Below are 21690 nucleotides of genomic sequence, written 5' to 3' on the forward strand. Positions count from 1 at the left end.
ATACACGGTATGGAATTTTGCTACTACACCAAAATAATTGCTTTTGCATAGCAAAGGGAACCACTAACAAACATAAAGGCAACTTTATGGAGAATATATTTACAAATGATATATCCAATAAGGGGTTAAGATCATATGTGTGTGTTTATATACACAACTCACCAAAAAAAACCCAATCCAGGTCTTAACCTGAAGAGACATTTTTCTAAAGAAAATAGAAGGGTGCCTGGCTGGCTCAGTCAGTGGAGCATGCAAACTCTTGATCTCGGGGTTATGAGTTTCCCACACTGGGTGTAGAGATTACTTAAAATCTTAAGACAAATGACCATAGACACATGAAAAAATGCTCAACATGACTAATCTCCAGGAAATGCAAATCAAAACCACAGTGAGACATCAGTCATCAAAAAGATAAGAAATAAGTGCTGGTGTGGAGAAAAGGGAACTCTCAAGCACTGTTTGAAGGGAATGTAAATTGGTACAACCACTGTGGAAAACAGTATGGAGATTCCTCAAAAAGTAAAATTAGAAATACCCTATAATCCAGTAATTCTGCTACTGAGTACCCAAGGAAAACAAAAACACTAAATTAAAAGGATATATGCACCCTATATTTATGGCAGTGTTATTTATCATAGCCAACATACAGAAGCAACCCAAATGTCCATCGATAGATGAATAAAGAAGATACGGTATGTGGGTATGTGTGTATATATATATATATACACACAGGATGGACTGTTACTCAGCCATAAAAAAGAACATTTTGCCTTTTGTGACAATATGGATGGACCTAGAGGGTATTATGTTAAGTGAAATAATTCAGAGAAAGACAAATACCATGATTTCGCTTATATGTGGAATCTGAAAAAAATGGCCATTCATAAATACAGAGAACTGGTGGTTGACAGGGGTAGGGGAGATGGGTAAGACAGGTGAAGGTGATTAAGAGGTATTCCCAGTTCAAAATTCACGGGGTACCTGGCTTGTTGACACAGTAAAGCATGTGACTCACATGGGGTCCTGAGTTCAAGCCCCATATTGGGTATAGAGCTTACTTAAAAAATTAAGTCACAGAAATAGTACAGCATAGGGATAATACTATGACACATTGTGACAAATGGTAACTATACTTACCTGTGGTGAATACTGAGTAATGTACAGAATTGCTGAATCCCTATGTTGCACACCTGAAACTAATAGAACATTGTCAACTATACTCCAGTAAATTTTTTTAAAAGATGGGATTATAAAAGTCTGTTAAAAAAAAAGCGGGGTGGGGGTGATCCCTGGGTGGCTCAGTGGTTTGGCACTTGCCTTCGGCCCAGGGCGTGATCCTGGAGTCCCAGGACCCAGTCCCACATCGGGCTCCCTGCATGGAGCATCCTTCTCCCTCTGCCTGTGTCTCTCTCTCATTCATGAATAAATAAAATCTTAAGAAAAAAAAAATCTTGGGCACCACTGAATCAGAGTCAGCACTGTCCAGTGGAAATAATAGAATTGGAATCTGCACATCTGACTAAATTTTGTTAGTCTCATTAAAAATAGGTGATGCTTGGGTGGCTCAGTGGTTGTCTGCCTTCGGCTCAGGTCATGATCCTGGGGTCCTGGGATCAAGTCACACATTAGGCTTCCTGCGGGTGCCTGCTTCACCCTCTGCCTATGTCTCTGCCCTCTGTCTCTCATGAATAAATTTTTTTAAAAAGTAAAAATAGGTAAAAATTTTATATTCAAGATATCCAAAAATATTATTTTGACATGTAATCAATATGTAAACTAAGATTGGGGGGGGACAGAGAAGAGGGCCTGCAGAAGGGTCATACTTGTATTCTTGCCTTAAGCGACAAAAATACTGAGGAAGGCTTGCCCCTTTACCTACACCCTTATAATAAATCCTCCTTGAATTTGGTCATTTTGGGTGTGCCCGTTTCCTAGCGAGACCTTGTGCAATGAAGAACCTCTGCAGAGTAGAGACCCGAACAAATGGAGGGACCTTAAGCCACGACTACAAGCCATGGAAAAGAAAGAGGTAATGGGAGAGGTCCCAGCCACATATGGGGGCCACCTCACCACCATCTGTCTCTACTTAGGTGTCAGGGCTGAAATGAAAACTGTTCCTGGCAGGCTACACACCCTGCGGGAGCATCCTGCTCAACCACCTACATAAAGGAGGCTTTAGTGTGGAAGAGCAGACTGAAGGCCAACAGCTGAGTCCCTGTGGGGAAGGCGTTGGCCTGGGCCTGGCTCCACCCCTACTCCCTCTTGACTGCAAACGTGCAGTTGTGCCAATAGGACATCTAACCTCATAACAGATGGAAACAGACACAAATACGACTTTGCTCTACATCTTACCAATGGGCAACTTTTGAATTACATTTTTGAACTGCATCATACTCTTCATACCGTGCAACAGACATCTGAAGATGCCAGTTTGTAAATCAACTGTTTGATATGGGGGAGTAAGGGGCAGAAGTATATTAAGCAGCACAGGTGATACTGCCCTAATTAGGAGATGGGATGTGCCATTCGTCAAGTCTGTTTCTGCTGTGCACACATCCCTCAGCAAGAGCACCTCCTCCTTCACACCTTACACAGGTCTCACCACTGTCCTTGGTACAGATGATTCTCTGCCGGGGGGTGGACACAAAGGATCTCCAAGAGTGATTTCAGCTGTATGCCCTTTCCTTCCTAAATGCCAACTTCAGAACCTAATTCCTGCTGTGTTTCATTGTTCCAAAGAATTTGAGACAAAGGGTCCCCAAACAAGTTTGTACTGAGGCCTCTTCTCTAAGAGTGGATGGGAGGGCCTTTCAGGGGGGTGAGACTATCACCTCTCTGTTCCGGACTCCCCAGCTAGGAACACTAAGTGGCTCTGCTCCTCTAAAAGAACACCAAGGTCAAATGAGCCACCCAGAATAGGGGTGCTGCCTGACTGGTTTTGCTTAAGCATAAATACACTGGAAGTCACCAGAGGGAGCATGACCACAATGATGTTTGCTCTTCCCATGAGGTTATGCAAACACCAGCTACGGCCACAAACTTAGGAACAGCATGCACATCAATAGAAGGGACTGCACCCTTCCCACAGGGGTACTTTTACCAACTTAACAAAGATTGCAACACTAGCTCATTGGAACCCAGAAGAAAAACATGGAAAGGATCAGGTTCCCCAAATGCTAAGCCATGTGCACCATAGAGAATGCAATTCAGTGCAACATGGTACCTGGCAGGAAGAGCTGTGCAACGTCAGCTCTTGTGATGAGTGGTCTGCAGCAGACAGCAAGAAGTTTGGGGATGACGGGCTTCGTTCTGGTTTTCAGGCAGGCTATCTCTTTGTGGGACAGAGGAGGAGATAATAGCCAGTCTGCTGAGTGAAGAATGAAGGCAGTTTTCGCTGCCTGGGAAAATGCCTGGGAATACCCATGTAGTAAGTCTCCAAGGCCTGTCCATAAAGGGAGGCAGGGTGGCCCTGACAAGTCCACGTTAGAAGGGATAGTTGGACAGAGCCCAGGAAGGGAACATAGGTGTCAGCCCACAGCCTTCTGCAGCCACCAGGCCCAGCGCAGCCTCCAGTCAGGGGAGCCACTGGCAACAGAGCTCAGATCACACCAAATGCACAACTGATGGTTAACCCAGCACAACTCACAGGGCTGCTGCGGGAACATCAGGAGTGCCCCCAAGAGACCAGCTGTAATCCTTCTAGATCCCTTTAATCCTCCCCACTTCAGGTTTCTCATATTTCAGGTGGAAAATTACAGTAAAGCCTAGGGCCATCAGAACGTGCCAGCACCCCTCACATTTTTTTTTTTTTTTAAGATTTTATTCATGAGAGAGACACACACAGAGGCAGAGACACAGGCAGAGGGAGGAGCAGGCTCCATGCAGGGAGCCCGACGTGGGTCTTGATCCCGGGTCTCCAGGATCAGGCCCTGAGTCGAACGCAGGTGCTCAAGGTCCCTCTTTGCTCCTTCGCTATTTCCAATTCATCTCCATCTTGCATACTGGGTAGAGGATGGTGGGGGAGATCTCTGACTCCCAGATTTCTCTCATTCTAATTTTTTTCCTGACGATTGGGAAAACTAGGCCAGGCACATTGAAGCCTCTGAACAAAAGCCAAAAGGTGGAGGTTTTCTTTATTTGGGTCCCAACGGCAAGGTTATTTCCTTTCTCGTGAGTCAAGTTCAGCAGCAGCAATGGAGAGCAGGTAGTGCTGCGCTGTTGCAAGGAATTTGAAGTGGGCGGTTTTCCCAGGCGTGGCACTAGGGGGCTCTGGAGCACAGTGTCTCTCCCCTAAGAGGAAAGCTAACTCCTCTAAATCCAGACCAGGGAGGGGGATGCCCTCTGATGCCACCTGCAGAAATCCTCTCTCATCCCACAGGCAGTACTGGGTCCTGCCACAATGTTCCAAGGGGGTTGCCAGTGATTTGAGGCCCCCAAGAATCACATGCCAAGATGGGGCGGAGGCATTCTTACCTGGTCCTCTGCTCTCAGCCCGAGTCACAGCTTTGTGTCCCCCGCAAAAAACAGATCCAGCATGGCTGCCTTGGGAAAACCAACTAAAACAATCAGTTTATCCTGTGCGTCCGCCTGGGCAAACGTAGAAGCGACAGCTAGTAACAAAGCAAGCTGTGTTTTCTGGGCACTTTCCACCCGCCCAGCTGTACTCTAAATCCTGTGTGTGCAGATCTGCTTTAATCCTAAATCATGAGCCATGACAAAGCTATCAGGAAGGCATGCAGAGACTGCCAGTCTAAAGCAAACCACAGGGGAGGAGGAAAGCCCTGGAAGCCTCAGCCCAGGGCACTGGAACTGAAAAGCTTTTCCGCCATCCCTCCACTGGGGCAAGTCGGGAGGACGGCGCAGATACCATGAAGGAAAGGAGGGCTCTTGTCAGCCTATCCTTGTACTGTCACAGGCTCTGGCCTCGTGGGCTCCGAGGCTTCACGGCCATTGCCTGACGGGCCCACTTGTTCAGTGTTAGGATGCCGCCTGCCCAGGGAGCAGCAGCTGTGTCTACGATAAGGGGCAGAGGAACCGGAGGCAGATTCCGGGTTGGACGCCGCTCCATGGCCACCCACCACCTCCGCCACGGGTGACCCTGGCTCCACCCGGCTCCAGCCCTGTCCCACTGTGCTTGGCTGACCCAGCCGCCTCCTCAACCTAATTACTTCTGCTCTCCTTTGGGGCCACCGCAGCCTGCACTCATCACTTCCCCATCAGCTCCTCCCTGGAACAGTTATGCTTCTTCACGGCCTGAGGCTGACCCCGGTTCCAAGGGGTTTCGGGGGGTACCTGATTTCAAACCAACCTAGTTTATAGGTAAGCCTCTGCAGCAGCTTTTTGGGGGCCAGTACCTTCCAGCCCCACCCAGCATTACATGACCACAGACTTGAACATATCCTGACCTTTTTTTTTTTTTTTTTTTTTTTAATTTATGATAGTCACAGAGAGAGAGAGAGAGAGAGGGAGGGAGGCAGAGACACAGGCAGAGGGAAAAGGCAGGCTCCATGCACCGGGAACCCGATGTGGGATTCAATCCGGGGTCTCCAGGATCGCGCCCTGGGCCAAAGGCCGGCGCCAAACCGCTGCGCCACCCAGGGATCCCTATCCTGACTTCTTAATCATTAGCTAGTCACACTTAGACATGCTGTGAGAACATCCTAGATAATACCTCCTCCAACAGGAGACATGGTAGGTATTGGGCAGACAACAAATTCAAAATAAGCATTAAAGTATTGCAAAAATGTAAGCTCACAGGATTAAGATGGTCTCTTTTCTGTAGCAAAAAAAACCAATTTTCTCTCCCCCTTCTAACGACTCAAAATTTAAATTCTTGCGATTTAATTCACCACATAATTCTCCACTATTAATTACCTCAAAATAGTAAGGAAAAAATTATGCAAAACTCAGGTCCCATTTAAGATGCATGTTTTTATTGAAGTTAAAAAAAATTCGTAACCAGACAGAAAGAGTAAAGTAGACAAGGATGTTATTATCTGACTATATAATATCCTCTCATTCTTGGTGGATCACTAAAATATAACAAAGGATTGTTCTCTATGCTAATTTTAAGGTTGTCCAGTTAAACCATTATTTGGTATCTTCAACAGGTTAACCTCTTAACTATTTAGAGTTTCTTCTCAGAAACATTATATATTATACAAGAAACATTCATAGTTTATTTGGGAAACATTCATATTTTATACAGGATGTACAAATTTAAGACAAGACAATAAGAAAAAAAATACCACACAATTGTAGCCGCAACACTATCCTAGCTGCATTGTGGGGATTATGTTCAGTCTGCTGTCCACTATATACAACTGCATTTAAAGCGTTATTTACAGAGGGGCCAAAGCACTCATCTAAGGTAAAGGCGCTCGGGTTTAATGTGCACTTTCATAGCCCTATGAAAACACAACCATTATATACACTGTAAACACCACAGGGCATGAAATCCATCTCCAACCACAAACTTCAATCTCACAGATCAAGCATACAAGGGCTAAAGGTAAGGTGCCTGACTTTTCCTTTGTAAGCATACTTTTCATCCAAGTGTGCTGCTGTTCTTTCCATAGGACACTAGTCACTTATTTCAAATATGGTGCCAGTGCTTAAAACATTTCTGGAACCCCTTTTTGGGGATTGCCTGCATAGTCTGCAATGAACTCTTCTGAACGTCCTTGTTGGTGGCAAGTCTTTGTCCTTTGAGGATGGATTTGATTTGGGAGAACAGGCATATTCACAGCCAAGCGAATCAAACTGTGGGGACACCACCCTGGACCAAATGGGAGGCGCCACTATAAACAATGAGACCAATTTCCTCGTATAGCTCATAAAGCCAGAGTTTAAAAAATGCCTGAGCAATGGCAGTCCTGATGGAGTGAGTACAGATTCTCCTACAGTGATGGCTCTGAGGGGCAACATTCACTTGAATGGTGGATCTAGGTGGTGTTTTGCCATTTTAAGGATTAGTCCTTTTGTCACCTCTCACATAGACTCTAGTATTCCTCTTCAGTTTCGGTCCCCTTTGCTTTCTTATGGATCGCCCGGTTAAAGCTGTGGCAAGCAGGGACCCAGTGATTGTCATGAAGCCCCAGCTTACAGCCAGGGAAGCCCTTCTGAGACCGGTGGCAGCACATCCAGTAGCCTGGCCCATAGGGCAATGCCTGGCAATAGGGCTTGGGGTGCCACCGGCACAGAGACACATCCCCTTTCACATATTTTTTCTTGCACTGCTTGCAAGGGTCCTCTCTATATCGCGGATCTCGCACCCAGCGGGAGTCTGCGGGCCTGATGTTGTAGTATTCAATGATAAACTTGAAATAGCAGCAGGTACACTTAAGAGCCACTAAGCTCTTGGTGGGGAGTAACCTGAAGATTTTCACCATGAGGTGGTGGGGCAGAAAAGCCATGTACTGCTGAGGCTCCAAAAGCTGCTGGATTTTAAACCTTGTCTCCAGAAAGTCATGAGACACTTGCTTCTTCCAACTGGATGCCTCGAGCACCGGCAATGTACTTTCCACAGGAGAGGCTGGCGGGACAAACGCATCAGCTGACATGCTTTTCTCCTCAGAGGCACTGTCCCCCTCAGCAGCATCCTGAAGCTGCCTGGCCTCAGGAGACTCCCTTGTGCTTTCACTCAACTGGGAACAGTCCGACTGGCGTTGACCCGGTGGCAAAAAAAACAACATCCCTGGAAGTGGGTCTTCACAGGACTTTAAACTAGAAGGCTGGCCTTGCTCTACCTTGGACACAGTGATACTAATGCACAAAGATTCCTTTCTTCTCTGATCAGGATTTTGGCTAGTGAGCGGAGCGAGCTCTCTACTCATACAATCAACAGCATCTGTGGGCAATTCAATGGCTTGAGGGCAGGTGCGAGGAGGAAAAGGTGACCCAGCAAGTTCCTCGGTCATTTCCACGTCGTATCTATTGCCGTTTTTCATAGCAGTTTGCTGATCTGGCTCAAATTTTGCACTGTCTGTGAGGAAATTCACACCGGCTGGCAATGGGGGACAGCCCCGAGGAGCACTGTCCCAGGACTCGTTCTCCCTAGGAGAACAATGGTCAGCTCTTGAGAGACTGTGGTCCGCAGACACAGACCCCACAGGATTCACCTGAGTGTCTGGTGCCTCCAGGGCACCTTTGTTTGTTTTGCCTTCATTAGCCTGCGTGCCATTTGCAAGCAACACCCGGCCCACATTTCGACGGAAGCTGTTACTCCTCGAGAGGCTCCCAGGCTCACGCTGGCTCTGCCGCTTCAGGCACTCAGACTCCAGCCTGGCTACCATGTCAAGGACACGGATTGGCTCACTCTGTGGTTCACCAACCTCAGGATTTCCCCTTTCTGTGGATTCTTCACAAGCTCCTGGAGCAGAAAAGGGCTCGGAGGCTGAGAGCCCACCTCTGGCCTGCCCAGGAAATCTCACCACAGATGGTGAATTAGTGCAGTTTTTCGTACAAGTAGCTAGTAGGGCACTGGCCCTTTGCTCAAGGAAGGCAACCATCTGTATGACTGACAGAGGCCTCCCGGTATAGACGCCATCGCCACTGTCACTCACATAATGCACAGAACAGTGCTCAATGCCGCACGCAAAGGGCTCAGGCTGGTAGCACCTGCTGTTGACTTCCCTCATCCTTTCTAACTGTATCTTGGCTTTTTTAAGATCCCCTGATTTTTTCCTTCTTTTAGTAGCTCTCCCATCAATATCCCAGGAGCTTTTTATTTTCATAGATCCTATCCTATTGCTACACTGGTGGGCTGCAAAGAATGCAATTTTCTCCTTGGTATTTCCCGGTTTCACAACAGCCCAGATATCAAGCGGCCCTTCCCCTTCTTCACCCTGGTGGATTGTTGCACATGATGCATTCTTCTTGGTTTTAACATTCAAGCTGCTCTCTACAGGACTCTTCCCACTCATGCTGCACAAAACATTTGGAGAAAGAATCCCAAAAGGCTTTCGAGATGATGCTTTACCAAGAGAGGGTGAAGGAAAGACACTTGGTTTCATGTAGCTAGCTTTGCATTTTTCATCATTCACTTCGTGGTGGGTCATAGGAGTTCTCAAAGTTTCCTTGCTGATTTCCAGAGGTGACACTTTCTTCTGGAGTTTCCAGTATGGCTTTAGGTGCATAACAGAGGCTCTACAGGAAAGAAATACATATTTGATTAAGATAGTGCTTTTGTTTTTAGAAAAGTTTTTTAACATATACTCTGACAGTTCTAGCAAGTAATAGAAACATTGTCAGTACATCAAATCTTTACCATACCAACTCTCATTTCAGCTAGTTTTTAATGTACAGATCAAGAATAATAATCTTGATAATAATAATAAGTGGGGCACCTAGGTGGCTCAGATGGTTAAGCATCTGCCTCTGGCTCAGGTCATCATGTAGGGGTCAGTCCTGGGATTGTCCCCCCTGTTGGGCTCCCTGCTTCTGCCTCTGCCCCTCCCCCTGCTTGTGTTCAAATAAATAGATAAATAAATGCTTAAAAGAGAAAAAAAGGGCAAAACAACCATTTTCCATGGTGAATAGGCCAGAAAATAAATTGGTGAATGAGACTGAATAGAAGTGAATTTCAGATAGTGACCTTAGTTAACATCTTATATATAAAATTAGTCCTTTAAATGTTAGGGGGGAAAAAAAAGGAAATAACTTACTGAAAACTTCCAAATAATAAGTACAGTATAGAAGGAAAAGATATAAAGAACTGGCCCGAATCCCTAGTAGACTGACCCTATTTGTAAATCGTCACAGCTAGCATTTTGTTGGTTGCAAACAATCTGTCAAACTGTTGTACTGGTTTCTAACCTTTTCTTACTGTTGGGTATTTTAGATGTTTGTTATTTTTCATCTGTTTATTACTTATATACTTTGCCCATCTACCAATCTTGATTTTTTAAAAGAATTTATTTATTTATAGAAGGAGAGCATATGCACACATATGTGAGCAGGGGGAAGAACAAAGAGAATTTCAAGCAGACTCACACAGAGTGGCGAGTCTGACACAGGACTTGAACTCATGACCCTGAGATCGTGACCTGAGCTTGAAATCCAGACTTAGACGCTCAACCAGCTGAGCCACCCAGGAGCCTCTAGTCTTGATTTTCTAAATAATTTATTTGTATAAGCTCCTGTCAAATTTCCTCCAAATACCTTAAATCAAATACAGAACCCATAATCCTTATTAGGTCTAAAAATCATTTTAGACTATTCTAAACTATTTCAGAAAAACAATGTCCTGTTTTGTTCTCTGACCAAGGCTAGAGGAGACAGGAACCATCTCAGAAATTAGAAAGATGATTACATGCAGAGATGTGTGTTTTAGTCCTTGCTCTATCATTAATTAGCTAGACTCAGTTGGGTTTACCTTGGACAAGTCACTTCCTCTCTGGATCTCACTTCAAACGTTGACAGAGGGATCTGAATACTAAATTATCTAATAAGCTCATCAATTTTTACAATAAAATAACCACTGTTACACAGAACACTATACACAGAGAAAAAAATGTTTTGTCAGGATACCTGGTCTCCTGCAAAATAAACCAACAGACAAAAATAAATATCTATGGTCATGGGTTGGTGGCAAGAGCCCCACAAGTCTGAGCACATAGAATTTCCCTACTCTCACTTGTGTGGACACCAGTCTAGGACACGCATATTCGGCAACTCAGTGTATTCCCTTATCATTCACTTTATAACATTTAGTGAGTGCTTGCTATGTGTCAACCTCTATGATAATTGCTTTCAGATACTAATTTTAATCGTCAAGGATGAAAGTGACCATACAGAACAAGTCTGTTTACCTTTCAACTCTTAATTCCTTGAGTCTAGGCTTAGTTAAAAGAAGAAACAGGAATATGAGTATCTTCTAGAGCTAGGTGAAGAGAAATCTTGCATTTAAGACAAAGTATCTTTTCAAAGACAATCCTGAAATAGATCAGATTGGTTTGTTGATGATCTCTGGCAATTTCTATCCTAAATCTGTGATGTGCCCCCTTTTCCTGCACTATAGCATTTTTATAGCCTTTCTATCATTTACAAAAAGACCCACTGAGAACTCTTCAAGATGAATATATATGAATAAAATAAATGAATAAAAAGAGGCTTTATATATCGCTAACTCTGTGTCAACAATTTCCTTTTTTTCATATTTTCATATGGTTTTTCATCTTCTCTACAACCCTTCTCTAAGTGAAATGAAAGAAATGGAAGTTGCTGGAAAATCCAATAAATTCTCACATAATGATCTCATTACAGAGTGTCTGTGAATAAATTTAAACTTCAGCAATGTGTGTGCCATTCTGCATTGTGCAATATGTTCTCTTCGCCTTCTTCCCCCACACGTTATTTTAGGTGCTATTATTGATAGGCAGGGACATTAAGAAGAAAATAATGTAATTATGGAAGGCTTTTTTTTTTTTTTTTTGCATTTATTAACCTGTAAAGTCAGCTCAATGACATGTTGCTAGTAGACAGGGTTTTAGGAGGACTAAAACAGGAGATGATCCCAGGGAACAGAAGTGAGGGAAGGTACAACTGGGAAGGAGAAATGCCAGTAAGGTCATTCGATGCAATTGGGGTGACTGCTGGAGGGTGGGGGACGAGTCTGGGGGACTGCTGAAGGAAGCACGATTAGGGATGGGTTCTTGCTGCCTACTAATTAAAGGTTGCCCAGGATATTAACCTCCCTCCTTCCTGCACTGGGCTTAAAGGTCCTGAGGCAGAAAACAGAAAAGTGCTGGCATGACTTAGAGTAAGAAACTATGGAAATCTGAGTTTGGGTTGAAATCCATGGAAGACCACAAGGGTATGATACAGGGCACCAGGGGCATCTGCCACAAAAACCTGTAAGATGGAAACTTGAGATCTCTAACAGATTATACCAGATGGTGGCACTCTGCCCACACCCAGCCCACCCCCACCAACAAAGGCACTGTGGAAATCTCCAGCCAGGTTTCCATGGTTGCCAATCTCTTCATCACAATTGTACTTTAAAGTTCTCCATAATAAAGTCCTGCTCTCTTGCAATTAAACAAAATGAAGGGCTCTAGCACCTACCTACACATGACTATTCCTTAGATAATCAGAAATATTCTTGTAAAAAATTAAGATCCCCGGGGCCCAAGGAATCAGAAAATCTGGGATTGGATCCAAAATTTCTGCAATCTGTTTTTAACCTTTAGAGTTAGCTTCGAAGGGATTAAAGGTCATGTGCTAGATCTGATGTAAGAATGTCAGTGGGGTTCTGGATTTGGGCTAGTGTGCTGGGCCACCAAGAGGGGTGAGGTAGAGCTGCTCAACAAAAAGCCTAGCAACTAGTCCATCCTGAAGCATCTATTCAACAGCTGGTTAAAGACAGACCCAATTTCTTACTTGTTATTTTCTCTTTAAGGCACAAAAAAAGCCAGTAGCCTTTTTATTGCCAAATTTCCTCTTTAACTCCAACTCCTGAGTTTGACAGTTTTCCCCCCCCCCCAGTTCTCTTCTCTTCTTCCCCAGCCTTAGATGTCTGTCTTCCTCAGCGTTCCTTCTTTTTCTAGATCATTACTCAGGCTATATATATTTAAGTGCTCTCTTGTAGTTCTTAACAAGCACATACCGATGACTCTCCAATGGTGTGTTCTCCCAAACTTCATATTCTATTGCCTGCCTTGCAGGCATACCTGGATGTCAGAAAGAATCTCAAAAATTGACACAACTAGTTAACAAAAGCACCAAGTACCTAGCCAGTCAAGCCAGAAAGTTGGGTCGCTTATAGATTCCTCCTCCCTGACCCATATCCAATCACTAAAATGCTCCCTAAAAAAATAAAAAATAAAAAAATAAAATGCTCCCTCTTCATTTCTGGCATAAGTGCCCTAGTTTAAGCAGCTATCTTACTCTGCTACATTACTGTTACCTATAGGAAAGCCTAACCTCTTTATCAATGGAATGCAAAGTGAGGCCACCCAGCCAACCTATCAGCTTCATTTCTGCTTTGCCCCTACCTTATTTCACACTCTGGGAGCTTATACACAGAACCACTACTATAGGACCTGGTAAATGAAGGTTAATCATAGCACTTAAGATGCAAATTTTAAAGCAATCAAAACCATAAAACTAGCATAACAGCTTCAAAATTGTTTTCATACTAACCATCGCCCATTTCTTACTATCTATTATCAGAAATTTGCTAAACACTCTGGGCTGGATATTACTGGTGCAATTACAAATAAGACATAGTCATTGCCCTTAAGGAGACAGAGAAGTCAATAACCAATTACAATACAATGTGGTGTGTGTTTATAAAGACAGTATGGATGCTGAGAGAGTCCATGCAGGAGGAGAGAGAGGACAACGCACAGAAGGAAGGAGTGTATGAAGGGATGTGAGGGAACCACCAGCACCAAGCTTAGTCTTGAAAGTGTAGGTCAGAGAATCCCTGATTTCCTAAGCTAAAACCCTAAAGGAAGATAGTGTATTAAGGGGTTCAAAAGTAAACGATGCCTTTATGAAACTGAAGTAAGTGAGAAACAGTCTAGCTGAGATGCTGTGGGCAGAGAAACAAGTAAATGGATTAAGTAAGCAACAACAGACAGGAACTTTAGCTGCTCCTTATAAATAAAGGTTGAGGGAGAGGTGTCAAAGGATAGGTCCTCATCTTATGGCTTTAGCAACTGGATGAAGGGTAGTACCTTTTAGTGAGATGGTGAAAAAGGTAGCTGAACAGATTTGGAGCAGGGGGAAGAGAGGTAGGTCCGGTTTTAAAAAGTACTACATGCAAGACAGATATCTAATAGGCAGACTGACACAGGTTGGCCAATGGAAAAAAAAAAAAAAAGAAAGAAAATGAGATCCCTGGTGACCCTGCTGTTAAAAACTATAGTGGGTGGGGCAGCCCGGGTGGCTCAGCAGTTTAGCGCCACCTTCAGCCCAGAGTGTGATCCTGGAGACCCAGGATTGAGTCCGGCATGGAGCCTGCTTCTCCCTCTGCCTGTGTCTCTGCCCCCCTCCCCTTCTCTCTCTCTGTTATGTCTCTCATGAATAAATAAATAAATCTTTAAAAAAAAAAAATAACTACAGTGGTGAGTAGGGCAGAGCCAGAAGTTCATGGTGAAGGAGTGACTGGAAGGCGATAAAGTGAACCTTAACAACTCTTTCACAAAGGGTAACTGTGAAGGAGAAAGTCTTTGTCACCTGTTACCTTAATACCTGTCACCTTACCTGTCACCTTGATCCTTTCCAGGAATAAGGTGAGATATAACAATGAATCAATTAAAACTTGAACAGCTTTCCTCCACTGAAGGTTGAAATTCTGTCTTCAAATAATTCCAGTCAGTATACCTTTTAGCCTCTCTGTTTTTAGCTTGAAAAAGCTGGAAAAACTCTCACCTTTAAACAACATGTACAATCCCAAAATGGAGCCATGGAAGAGAATTTAACTTTGCTTAGAGAAAAAAAAAACAAAAACAAAACAAAACAAAACAAAAAAAAACAACTGCTTGGATAAATCCCAAAGTTGAAAGAGTCATACTAACTCTAGTCTGTGGAGGGATAAATTTGATCAATGACAATGTCAACACAGGGTCAGAATGGGGGAAAGGGGGCACCTGGGTTGCTCAGTCAGCTAAGCTGACCTGCCTTCAGCTCAGGTCATGATTTCAGGGTCCTGGGATGGAGCCGTGGAATCAGGCTCCCTACTCAGCAGGGAGTCTGCTTCTCCCTCTCCTGCTCTCCCTGCTTGTGCTTTTTCTCTCTCCCTGTCAAATAAATAAATACAATTAAAAAAAAAAAAAAAACCAGAAGTACAAAGAATTTTTAAAAGAAGGAAAAAAGGATGGGTGGGAAAAGGATGAGATTTCTCCTCACGCTATCAGGAAGCCTAAAAATCAAAGGCAGATGCCTGTTTTCTAACTTGTCACTCAGTCTATGGCCTTGCCTATCAACAGGTTAGAAGATAACAGGTTAGAAGATAAGTCATTTTCAGTTTCTTTCTGCTTCATTAAAGGTACAGGAATGCACTCCAAAAAGGAGTCAACTTTTATTAGAATAGCACGGGGAGTTCCTGGGTGCCTAAGTCTATGAAGCATCTGGCTCAGGTCACGATCTCAGGGTGGGAAGACTGAGCCCAGCATCATGCTCCATGCTCAGCAAGGAGTCTGTCTGAGATTCTCCCTCTCCTTCTCCCTCCTCCTCTGCCCCGCTCTCTATGTACCTGCAGTCTGTCTCTCTCTCCCTCTCAAATAAATAAATAGTCATGAATGAATGAATGAATGAATGAATGAATGAATGAATAGTAAGAGCCATTCTTCTTTTATAAAAGGCCAGAGGAGGAGGACCTAGCTGGCTCAGTCCATAGAGCCTGCAACTCTTAATCTCAGGGTTGTGAATTTAAGCCCTACACTGGGTATGGAGCCTACTTAAAAACACCAGATTCTATTAAAATAGAATAGTCCTTGAAAGAGCATTCCCACGATAATTTTAAAGGGGATAAAACTATATAGTAAATAAATTGTTCCTTTAAAAATGTAAAAGCTGGGGATCCCCGGGTGGCTCAGCAGTTGAGTGTCTGCCTTCAGCCCAGGGCGTGATCCTGGAGACCCGGGATCAAGTCCCACATCGGCTCCCTGCACGGAGCCTGCTTCTCCCTCTGCCCATGTCTCTGTGTCTTTCATGAATAAATAATATATTTAAATAAATAAATAAATAAAATGTAAAAGCTTCCAGAGACATCTTAAAACCACTCTTTTTTTATGACTAGCAACTGCATGTATAATGAAATCTTTGTTTTTGCAAATGAAGCAAAAGAGCTATTATAATGAAAAGCTAGAAGCCCCCCAGCTAAATAGTGGGAGAATTAGGATGAGAATTAATAAGAGTCTCCTGGACCTATTTTCCTTGCTACAAAACAAAAAATATTTTAGAACCTAGGCCCAATTATGACACAAATAAAATTAATTCCGACAGCATCTATTCAAAGAGCTTTTTATCTTTCAAATTGGGTTTTTCTTCAGTGCCACATAAAACCTCTACATAGAACTGTGATAAATTAAAGCAGACATACCATATCACATAGGAAGCAATATAATCTAAAAGTACGTAGAAACTACTTCCATGGCCGTTAAAGTAGAAAAAGTGCCAAGACCAGGAGGGTGTGAATACAGGTGGAGGCCTAAGAAAGGACTTCATTTCAAAGCCTCTAAGCGCTGACAGAAGGCATCCAAATCTCACTGAGTGCCTTTACCAAACAAACAAAAAAACTGAACTAAGCCAGAAAAGACGGTAATTCTCAAATGGAGCTCCAAAATACTGGGGGAGGAGGGAGGCTTTCATTTTCGGGGGAGCAAGTTCACTCTTTTTTTAAGGAACATTCTCTAAAGCCATTTCATGGGACCTTTGAACTTTGCCTTGGGAGGGCTGGATAGTTAACAGTGCACAATTTAATGAAAAACTCCTTTACTGTCTATTAAAAGATCTCGAGCAATACAGAGACTAGCCTTTGGAAGCACATGTAGTTTTCCAGAACTCACTGCTCACAGCTTTCATCATTCTTAGAATTCACAATATTATTTAAATATAACACATACCTGCTTTATGGTTATCTAATATAGATTGTGTATCATGATTAAAGACCAAACAAAGGGACCCCTGGATGGCTCAGCAGTTGAGGGTCTGCCTTCAGCTCACGATGTGATCCTGGGGTCCTGAGATGGAGTTCCACCCCACATAGGGCTCCCCTTAGGGAGCCTGCTTCTCCCTCTGCCTAATGTGTCTCCCTCTCTCTGTGTGTCTTTCTTCATGAATAAATAAAATCTTAAAAAAAAAAAAAGACCAAACAAAGGTAACTTCCCCAAAACAAAAGTGTATTATAGGCCTGATGGGACAATAAAATATCTAAAACATACTAAAAAAGAGTATTACAAGTTGGGAAGGGTAGCCACTACTTTGCTCTTCTATTGTGATCATAAAAGAAGCAACACCTAACATTTTTACAGTATTGCAAAATACTGAATTAGTGACCAGTTTACGTGGATCCTCTTTTTTTTTTCCCCGAGGAGGCTAGAGGGAAGAACACTTAATCAGGCTATTCTGAATTATTAAATAACAGTTGTGAAGTATTATGTTTACATTAATCCAGTCAAGGATTTACAAAGTTAATTCCTATTGTTCCTGTGACATAATGCCAAACGTTATTCCCCCCCAAATCACTGATATATATTGAATAGTACACTGAGCATTACTGAGAAAATTTCGCATCCACATTTTCAGATATTTACCATTCCTGTTAAAACCTTCTTGATTATTTTTCCTATTCTAATATTTCTGAAAGAAAACAAAGGAAAAGAAAATCTCTACCCTCTCACACAGCAAAATGTTACTCCTTGAGTGACCTGATGCTTTTATTTTTCTTTGAAACCAGTCATTCTTCCACATATATTTTATATGAACTTTTAAGGCAGTACTTTCTTTGAAAGTAATGTAGTACTTTCAGAGAACTCATCAGAGCTTTAACATATATCCCTCTTTGACCAAACATAACTTGGACATAAAGATGTCGCTTTCCTAGGAAATAAATGTTAAAGATTCTAAGGCCAGCCACAAACAGTTCAAAAATCCATTAGGTGCCAAATAATGTTTGATATAAGCAATCAGAGAAGAGCACAAAATCTAGAGTGTAAATGCAACACCACACCACAAATGGGCCAACATACAAACACCTCATGTTGGGCCTTTGTCTTGATCAAAGTACTGTAACAGTCAGCTGGGCACAGGCTGGCCCATTATGGGTAACTGTTCCACAGGAAAGAAAAAAAGAATCAAAAACATAAAAATTCAGGGTAACAAATATTAACACACCAAGTGAAACTGTTTGCAGTATCAGTGCAGACAAAAGATCTGGCAAGACTATTGTCAGCAATCCTGGGTGGGAGGTAGAAGGGGTGGGGGAATTACTTCAGAAATAGGACCCATGGTATTTACCAAAGAAATAAAGCCTAAGCCACAGTCCTGTGCCCAGCTGTTTAGTAATTACTCTTCCTTCTATCACATTCCCCTAGGATCTGTTGAACCAAGACTGAAGTAACAGTCTATGCACATTGTTAAAAATTACCGCTTGTAAAGAAATGAGGTTTATAGTCAAAAAGAAAATAGAAAAAGCTGCTGTTCTAGAGCTTGTTTTTTCTTTTTTTTTTCTTTTCTTTTTTTTTTTTTTTACCTTCCCAAAGCCAGATCTTGGTGTTAAAAAATGAGTATTCTCAAGAAGTAAATGTGAGAAATTTCTTACACACACACACACACACACACTAGGCACACCAAGGAGCCCAAACAGTTTTATTATTAGACAAAAATCACATACTGGGGTTTATGTTCTTATCTTAAAGCTCACATAAAATTATTCCTCAAGTACAAAAAGGGTCTGTCTTCACCTCTATACCACCCCGCCATGGTCATCCAATTCTGCAGAATTTGACTAAACCTGGTTCCTAAAGCCAAACAGGAAAAGATGATGTTTTACAAACAAGGTACATAGAACTCTCAATTAAAGGGTAAACTTGCACCTCCAGAACCAGCTTTACATAAATGCAGAATCTGACAGGTCGAGAGTTAAAAGACCTCTTATAAGTCCTATCCTCTGAAATTCCTGCATATATTTACTTAATATGGTTGTAATCATATTATACATAAAAGGTTATACTTTTCAACACAACTATTTTCCATGTTATTAGCATAGTCTTGAAATTCATCAATTATAAATGTGTGTCAGAATTTAATAAACTACTCCCTCCAACCATGGAGGTTATAACGTAAACTTCACCAACGCACTCTCTTCTGCATTTAAGGGGATGTCCTTAGAAGATTGCCAGAAGTGGAATTCCTGAATCAGAGTGTATTTTTATAACTGGGTATAACTTGCCCAACTACTCTCCAAAGGGGTAGTGCTAATACACCGCAAATCATGCCAGCTTTATTGGCAAAAGTTTTGTTGTTTAAAGTAAAAGAAAGAAAGCAATGTAGACCTAGAGATAAAATAGATGAGAATAATCTGTTTTCACTTCTAGAAAATTAATAGTTCTTGGGACGCCTGGGTGGCTCAGCGGTAGAGCTTCTGCCTTTGGCTGAGGGCATGACCCCGGGTCCGGGGATCGAGTCCCACATCAGGCTCCCTGCGAGGAGCCTGCTTCTCTCTCTGCCTGTGTCTCTCTCTCTCTCTCTCTCTCTAATGAATAAATAAATAAATCTTAAAAAAAAAAAAAAAAGAAAATTAATAGTTCTAACTCAAAAATGTTTTCTGTCAAGCACTGTTCAAAACTCACAATCCCCCTAAAAACCTAAGAAGTGCATGCTCTTATTATCTCTAATTGCAGATTTAGAAAAAACACACAACTAAAGCAGAGGGAAGTTAAGAAACTTGCCGCAGCAAGTACATCAAGGAGCCCGGATATGCGCAGTCAGGAGTCAAAGGCTGCGCTCTCACCTACCACATTATGAAAAGAGGAAGGAGAGCAAATGAGGAACACATGCATGGGGCACCCATCAGTAAGCTTATTCACAATGTCATAAATGAAGACTGAGAAGTCTAACTGTGAGAAGAAAAAGAATTTGGGTTCAATTTTGGATGCCTGAGTTTGATAACCTACTTAAAATTAATCTATTCACTTATTAAATACGTAACTTCCTTTAAGTGTTAGACTACACCCCGGAGCTTCAGCATGAAAAACACTGACAGAACTCCTAACCTACTGGCAAACTTGAGAAACCTATATTGCTCCTTTAGCTTTTCATTAATTTGCAAACTTAAGTTTCCCATGTATTGAATCAAGTTAGCAATAAAGGCAGCCATCACTAGGATGCACACAAATTTTATTTTTGACATGGGACCTGGGTGGCTCAGTGGTTGAGCATCTGCCTTCTGTTCAGGGCGTGATCCCAGTTACGGGATAGAGTCCCACATCGGGCTCCCTGGGTGGAGCCTGCTTTTCCCTCTGCCTCTGTGTCTCTCTCATGAATAAATAAAATCTTTTTTTTAAAAATTTATTTTTGGCAAAGAGAAAACTTCAAAACTTGAATGCAAATATGACAGTATGGAACAGAGGCGTGAGTATAGATAATATTATCAGAGAATAAGGCTGGGTTGGAATGACTGTACAAAAAACACACAGGAGAATACACACAGATACTACTCTGGTTCTGATTTATAATAGACTTATTTATAAAATTTAGTTCCAGAGAATGAAAAATGGTAGAGAACAGAAGAGATGACATGAAAATATAACCACAGACAGATGGGAAACTACAGAGTGATCAAGAATAAGGCCAGTATGAATAGGAATATTAGTATCTGTTATATCTTGATTTCATGTTTCTACCATCTCTTTACAGTGAGATGTGTGTGAAAATGTGTGTCAGACTATGTGAAACTATACACAACACTTCATCATTGCACAAAAATGCACTGGGGCAAAGAGAAATAGTTACCTTGCTATACTTTACATTGGCACTCTATTCCTACATGTGGCCATGAGCATGTTCATTTGCTTGAGCTTTGATACAAAATACCACAGATTGTGTGGCTTAAACAACAGAAAAGTTACTTTTCATAGTTCTGGAGGCTAAAAGTCCAAGATCAAGGTGACAGCGGGTTTTGTTTCATTTTTCCTAAGTCCTTGGCTTGCAGATGGCTTCCTTTTCACTGTGTTCTCACAGGATACACATGCCTTTTGGTGTCTTTCTCTTATGGTCAAAATTCCTCTTTCTTCTAAAGATACCATTTAGATTAGATTAGAGCCCACTCTATCTTCTTTTAACTTAATCACTTTTTTAAAAAGTAGGCTCCACAGGTAATGAGGAGCCCAACAGTAGGCTTGAATTCACAGCCCTGAGATCAAGACCTGAGCTGAGATCAAGAATCAGACACTTAACCGACTGAGCCACCAAGGCACCCCCTTAATCACCTTTTTAAAAGCCCTCTCTCCAAATTCAGTCACATTCCCAGGTACTTGTGAAAAGGGGAGCAGCTTGCAACTCAGCCCATAACAATGAGTAAAGGTCAGAAACTCAGGGGTTTAGGCTTGATGTTTTAGGATCACATAAAAGAAAAATAACAAGAAAACTATTCTGATTTGATCGCCACAATCCAAGTTTGTTTAAGAGATCAAATCATTCAAGAACTCACTGCTCCAAAGATTAACACCTGCCAAATATGCCTGGAAAGGAAAAAATGTTATCACTCCTATTATTTAAAATCTTTTATACAAAATCTTTTTTTTTTTAAAGACTATTTATTTATTCATGAGAGATACAGAGAGAGACAGAGAAACAGACACAGAGGGAGAAGCAGGCTCCATGCAGGGAGCCTGATGTGGGACTGGGTCCCGGGACTCCAGGATCACATCCTGGGCCAAAGGCAGGCGCTAAACCGCTGAGCCACTCAGGGATCCCCCTCATTAATCTTTTTTATAGTCATTACAGGCCCTTTAAAATTCTGATGAAAGCAAATGGATCCTCCCAGAGGAAAGGGCACATATCCACAAAGTCTGTCATGATTGTTGTTTCAGGAGATTCACAAACCACCTCCCTAAAGCTCAGCAGGGCCAATGGACTAGGTTAAAGAACACTGACCTAAAGGACCATTTATTATCTAAATTAAAAACTAGAGGGATGCTTGGGTGGCTCAGCAGTTGGGCGGCTGCCTTCAGCTCAGGT

The 21690-nt window shown here is 42.4% G+C and overlaps 1 protein-coding gene across 4 annotated transcripts in view; it reads right to left on the reverse strand.

Moving 5' to 3' along the window:
- Positions 1–5911: 5911 nt before the first annotated feature.
- Positions 5912–21690, reverse strand: part of FBXO34 (F-box protein 34) — an 83445-nt gene continuing 67666 nt past the window's right edge. For all 4 annotated transcript variants that reach the window (XM_041759037.1, XM_041759039.1, XM_041759038.1 and 1 more), the window contains exon 2: positions 5912–9147. In XM_041759037.1, coding sequence (XP_041614971.1) covers positions 7002–9137 — 2136 coding nt within the window. In that variant the 5' untranslated portion in view covers positions 9138–9147 and the 3' untranslated portion in view covers positions 5912–7001. The remainder of the gene's footprint in view (positions 9148–21690) is intronic.

Source organism: Vulpes lagopus, chromosome 6, assembly GCF_018345385.1.
Source record: "Vulpes lagopus strain Blue_001 chromosome 6, ASM1834538v1, whole genome shotgun sequence".
Classification (NCBI taxonomy): domain Eukaryota; kingdom Metazoa; phylum Chordata; class Mammalia; order Carnivora; family Canidae; genus Vulpes; species Vulpes lagopus.